The sequence below is a fragment of the Oncorhynchus kisutch genome, unplaced genomic scaffold (genome assembly GCF_002021735.2).
Source record: "Oncorhynchus kisutch isolate 150728-3 unplaced genomic scaffold, Okis_V2 scaffold3378, whole genome shotgun sequence".
In the NCBI taxonomy this organism is placed as follows: domain Eukaryota; kingdom Metazoa; phylum Chordata; class Actinopteri; order Salmoniformes; family Salmonidae; genus Oncorhynchus; species Oncorhynchus kisutch.
Window position 1 is genome coordinate 308,301 of NW_022265323.1, and position 6,537 is coordinate 314,837.

The window sequence follows — 6,537 nt, forward strand, 5'->3', positions numbered from 1 at the left end:
TCTCTCTCTCCCTCCCCATCTCTCTCTCCCCTCCCCATCTCTCTCTCTCCTCCCCATCTCTCTCTCTCCCTCCCATCTCTCCTCCTCCCCATCTCTCTCTCCTCCCCATCTCTCTCTCTCCCCATCTCTCTCTCTCCCTCCCCATCTCTCTCTCTCCCTCCCATCTCTCTCTCCCTCCCCATCTCTCTCTCTCCCTCCCCATCTCTCTCTCTCTCCCTCCCCATCTCTCTCTCCCTCCCCATCTCTCTCTCTCTCCCCATCTCTCTCTCCCTCCCCATCTCTCTCTCTCTCCCCTCTCTCTCTCTCCCCATCTCTCCCTCTCCCTCCCCATCTCTCTCCCTCCCCATCTCTCTTCCCTCCCCATCTCTCTCTCTCCTCCCCATCTCTCTCTCTCCCTCTCCCTCCCCATCTCTCTCTCCTCCCCATCTCTCTCTCTCCCTCCCATCTCTCTCTCTCCCTCTCCCTCCCCATTCTCTCTCTCTCCTCCCCATATCTCCCTCTCCCTCCCCATCTCTCTCTCTCCCTCCCCATATCTCCCTCTCCCTCCCCATCTCTCTCTCCCTCCCCATCTCTCCCTCCCCATCTCTCTCTCCCTATCTCTCTCTCTCCCTCCCCATACTCTCTCTCTCCCTCCCCATCTCTCTCTCACCTCCCCATCTCTCTCTCCCTCCCCATCTCCCCCCCTGTCTCTCTCCTTTTAGAACTGGGATCAGATGTCTGGTCAGTCTCTTCCTCATCTCTGCTCTCCTCTAACCAGAGGAAAGGACTTCATGGAGGTGAGACCCTACCACACCTTACCACACCCCTACCACACCCTACCACACACTACCACACCCTACCACACCCTACCACCCACACCCTACCACGCCCTACCACCCACACCCTACCACACCCTACCACACCCTACCCACCCCTGCCACACACACCCTACCACACCCTACCACACACTACCACACACTACCACACCCTACCACACCCTACCACACACTACCACACCCTACCACCCGCACCCTACCACCCACACCTTACCACATCCTACACACCCTACCACCCACACCCTACCACACCCTACCACACACACCCTACCACACCCTGCCACACACACCCTACCACACCCTACCACACACACCCTACCACAACCTGACCACACCCTACCACACCCTACCACACACTACCACACCCTACCACACCCTTACCGCCCACACCCTACCACACCCTACCCACGCCCTAACCACCCACACCCCTACCACACCCTCCCCACACCCCTGCCACACACACCCTACCCACACCCTACCACACACTACCAACACTACCACACCCTACCACCCGCCACCCTACCACCCCACACCTTACCACATCCCTACCACACCCTACCCCCACACCCCTACCACACACACCCTACCACACCCTGCCACACACACCCTACACACCCTACCCACACACCACCCTACCGCACCCTGACACACCCTACACACCCTGCCACACCCTACCCGCACCACCCACCACACCCTACCACACCCTGCCCACACCCTGCCACCCACCCCTACACACCCCATACCACACCACACACACCCTACACCATCACCACCCTACCACACCCTACGCACACTACCACACCCTACCACACCCGTCACCACCACCACCCTACACACCCTACCACACCACCCTTACCACACCCCTAACACACCACACCCTACCACACCCTACACACCCTACCACACCATACCACACCATACCCTGCCACACCACACCCTACCACACCACACCCTACCACAACACGCCTTACCACACCATACCCTGCCACACCCTACCATACCCTACCACACCACACCCTACCACACCACACCCTTCCACATCCTACCCCCACACCCTACCACACCCTACCACACCACACACTACCGAACCCTACCACACCACACCCTACCACACCACACCCTACCACACCACACACACACACCCTACCAACCACATACCACACACCCTACCCCACCACACCACACCCCCACACCCTACCACACCACACACACACACCCCCACCCACACACCCCTACCACACCACACCACCTGACCACACCCCCACACACACACCTACCTACCACCACCCCCCCACCCCCCCCCCCCCCCACCCCCCACATACACCTCTACCACACCACACACCTGACCACACACCCCACCACACCCTACCACACCCACCCTACCACACCCTACCACAACCACCCCTACACACCCCTACACACCACCACCCTACCACACCACACCACACCATACCCTGCCACACCCTACCACACCACACCCTACCACACCACGCCTTACCACACCATACCCTGGCCACACCCTACCACACCACACCCTACCACACCACACCCTACCACACCCACACCCTACCACACCATACCCGCCACACCCTACCACACCACACCCTACCACACCACGCCTTACCACGCCTTACCTGACCATACCCTGCCACACCCTACCACACCACCCCCTACCACACCACACCCCCACACACACACCCTACCACCCACACACCCTACCACACCCCCAAACACACCCTACCACACACCACACCCTACCACATCCTACCCCCACCCCTACCACACCACACCCTACACACCCCTACCACACCACACCCTACCACACCACACCACACACTACCACACCCTACACACCACACCCTGCCGCACCACACCCTACCACACCTTGCCACACCACACCCTGCCACACCCTACCAACCCACGCCCCCTACCACACCCACCCCCTACCACACCCTACCCACACCACACCACACCATACCCTGCCACACCCTGCCACACCACACCCTACCACACCACACCTTACCACACCACGCCTTACCTGACCATACCCTGCCACACCCTACCACACCACACCTGCCACACCACACCCTACCACACCACCCACCCCTACCACATCCTACCGCACACTACCACACCCTGCCACACCACACCCTACACACCCTACCACACCACACCCTACCACACCCTAACACACCACACCCTGCCACACCCCTACCCACACCCTACACACCCTACCACACCCTACCATACCACACCATACCCTGCCACACCACACCCTACCACACCACACCCTACCACAACACGCCTTACCACACCATACCCTGCCACACCCTACCACACCATACCCTACCACACCACACCCTACCACACCCACACCCTTCCACATCCTACCCCCACACCCTACCACACCCTACCACACCACACACTACCGAACCCTACCACACCACACCCTACCACATCACACACTACCACACCCTACCACACCACACCCTACCACCCCACACACCTTACCACACCATATACCACACCCCCAAAAACACCCTACCACACACCACCACCCCCAAACACACCCTGTCACACTACCTTCCCAAAACACACCCTACCCCCACGCACACCCTACCACACCACGCACACCCTACCACAACCACATACCACACACCCTACTACACCACACCCCCACACCCTACCACACCCACACACACACACCCTACCACACCACATACCACACACCCTACCATACCTCACCACACCCCCCACACCCCTACCACACACACACCACACACCTCCACACACACACCCTACCACACCACACACCTGACCACACCCCCACACACACCCCTGCCACACCCCCACACCCCCCCCCCCCCCACATACACCCTACCACACCACACACCTGACCACACACCCTACCACACCACACCCTACCACACCCTACCACCACACCCTGCCACACCTAACCACACCACACCCTACCACACCACACCATACCCTGCCACACCCTACCACACCACACCCTACCACACCACGCCTTACCACACCATACCCTGCCACACCCTACCACACCACACCCTGCCACACCACACCTACACACCACGCCTTACCACACCATACCCTGCCACACCCTACCCACACCACACCCTACCACACCATACCCTGCCACACCCCTACCACACCACACCCTACCACACCACGCCTTACCACACCACGCCTTACCTGACCATACCCTGCCACACCTACCACACCACACCCTGCCACACCACACCCTACCACACCACACCCCCACACACAACCCCTACCACCACCACACACCCTACCACACCCCCAAACACACCTACCACACACCACACCCTACCACATCCTACCCCCACACCCTACCACACCACACCCTACCACACCCTACCACACCACACACTACCACACCCTACCACACCACACCCTGCCGCACCACACCCTACCACACCTTGCCACACCACAGCCTGCCACACCCTACCACCCCACGCCCCTACCACACCACACCCTACCACACCACACCCTACCACACCACACCCTACCACACCACACCCTACCACACCATACCACACCACACCACACACACCATACCCTGCCACACCCTGCCACACCACACCCTACCACACCACACCTTACCACACCACGCCTTACCTGACCATACCCTGCCACACCCTACCACACCACACCCTGCCACACCACACCCTACCACACCCACACCCCCACACACACACCCTACCACACCACACACCCTACCACACCATATACCACACCCCCAAACACACCCTACCACACACCACACCCTACCACATCCTACCCCCACACCCTACCACACCACACCCTACCACACCACACCCTACCACACCCCACCACACACTACCACACCCTACCACACCACACCCTACCACACCACACCCTGCCGCACCACACCCCCTACCACACCTTGCCACACCACACCCTGCCACACCCTACCACCCCACACCCTACCACCCCACACCCTACCACACCACACCCTACCACACCCCTACCACACCACACCCTACCACACCACACCATACCCTGCCACACCACACCACACCCTACCACACCCTACCACACCACACCCTGCTGCACCCTACCACACCACACCTGCCACACCACACCCTACCACACCCACACCCTACCACACCACACCATACCACACCACACCCTACCACACCACACCATACCCTGTCACACTACCTACCCAAACACACCATACCCCCACGCACACCCTACCACATCCTACCCCCACACCCTACCACACCACACACTACCACACCACACACTACCACACCCTACCACACCACACCCTACCACACCCTACCACACCACACCCTACCACACCACACCCCTACCACACCCTACCCTACCACACCACACCCTACCACACCCTACCACACTACACCACACCCTACCACACCCTACCACACCACACCCTATTTGTTGTTAACGTGTCCCTGCAGCGGGCTCTGTACCTGTGTGTTAACATGTGTATTTGTTGTTAACGTGTGTATTTGTTGTTAACGTGTGTATTTGTTGTTAACGTGTGTATTTGTTGTTAACGTGTCCCTGCAGCGGGCTCTGTACCTGTGTGTTAACATGTGTATTTGTTGTTAACATGTGTATTTGTTGTTAACGTGTGTATTTGTTGTTAACGTGTGTATTTGTTGTTAACGTGTGTATTTGTTGTTAACGTGTCTGTGCAGCGGGCTCTGTACCAGTCGTCCCACAGCGATGAGAACGATGTCCAGACGGTCAGTCACAAGTGTCTGGTGGTCAGCGTGTCGGAGTACGAAACCATGACTCTGACGCGTCGCTATGCCGACAGCCAAGACCTGTACTACCTGGCCGGGACATACGAACCCACCACGGGTATGATCTACAACACGGACGGAGTCCCCATCATCTGATGAACGACACGCTAACGACACCAGACCCTGACCTTGACCCGACCAACGCCAAGGTCGATCCGGTCAACTCATAACGTTTGATCCAACGAACGAAGACCACCTGAGAGAGACTACAGACCGTATTCAGAAACTCTTGAAACACAAGGGTCTTCTCTATAAACACACACTCAGACTTCTACCTGTAAATACATACAATACTCATAGATATATATAAAAGACAGGAAGTGATTTTATTTACCAGGGAAGACATCCTCCTGGCTGGATCGTAGCTGTGAGTCACAGTAGTTTTGATGAGAGGAGGTTTGTCTATCTGACAGACGTATTACACTAACGAGAGAGAGAGAGAGACCTGCTGACAATCCCAACAATGGGGGTGGGGATACAGTCCTGTGTTCTGATTGGTGCCTGTCCTATCTGGACCCGCCTACTCCCCCATGACCTTATCACCCTGCTGGTGTTAACAGGGTTCTGATGACCTGGTGTTTAGAGATATTATCAGTGTTTCTCTGGAGTGAACACACTCTTATTGCCCCCCCCCCCCCCGTCCCCATCTATCTGCCCCCCCCCCTGGTCCCCATCTATCTCCCCCCCCCTGGTCCCCATCTATCTGCCCCCCCCTGGTCCCCATCTATCTGCCCCCCCCCCCTGGTCCCCATCTATCTGCCCCCCCCCCGGTCCCCATCTATCTGCCCCCCCTGGTCCCCATCTATCTGCCCCCCCTGGTCCCCATCTATCTCCCCCCCTGGTCCCCATCTATCTGCCCCCCCCCTGGTCCCATCTATCTC

At 58.5% G+C, this 6,537-nt stretch overlaps 1 protein-coding gene across 1 annotated transcript in view; it reads left to right on the forward strand.

Moving 5' to 3' along the window:
* tnrc18 (trinucleotide repeat containing 18) overlaps positions 1 to 6,310 on the forward strand; it is a 102,513-nt gene extending 96,203 nt beyond the window's left edge. The window contains 2 exon segments of the mRNA XM_031820416.1: positions 702 to 776; positions 5,549 to 6,310. Of these exon segments, the coding sequence (XP_031676276.1) occupies positions 702 to 776; positions 5,549 to 5,752 (279 nt within the window). The 3' untranslated portion in view covers positions 5,753 to 6,310.
* Positions 6,311 to 6,537: the final 227 nt, after the last annotated feature.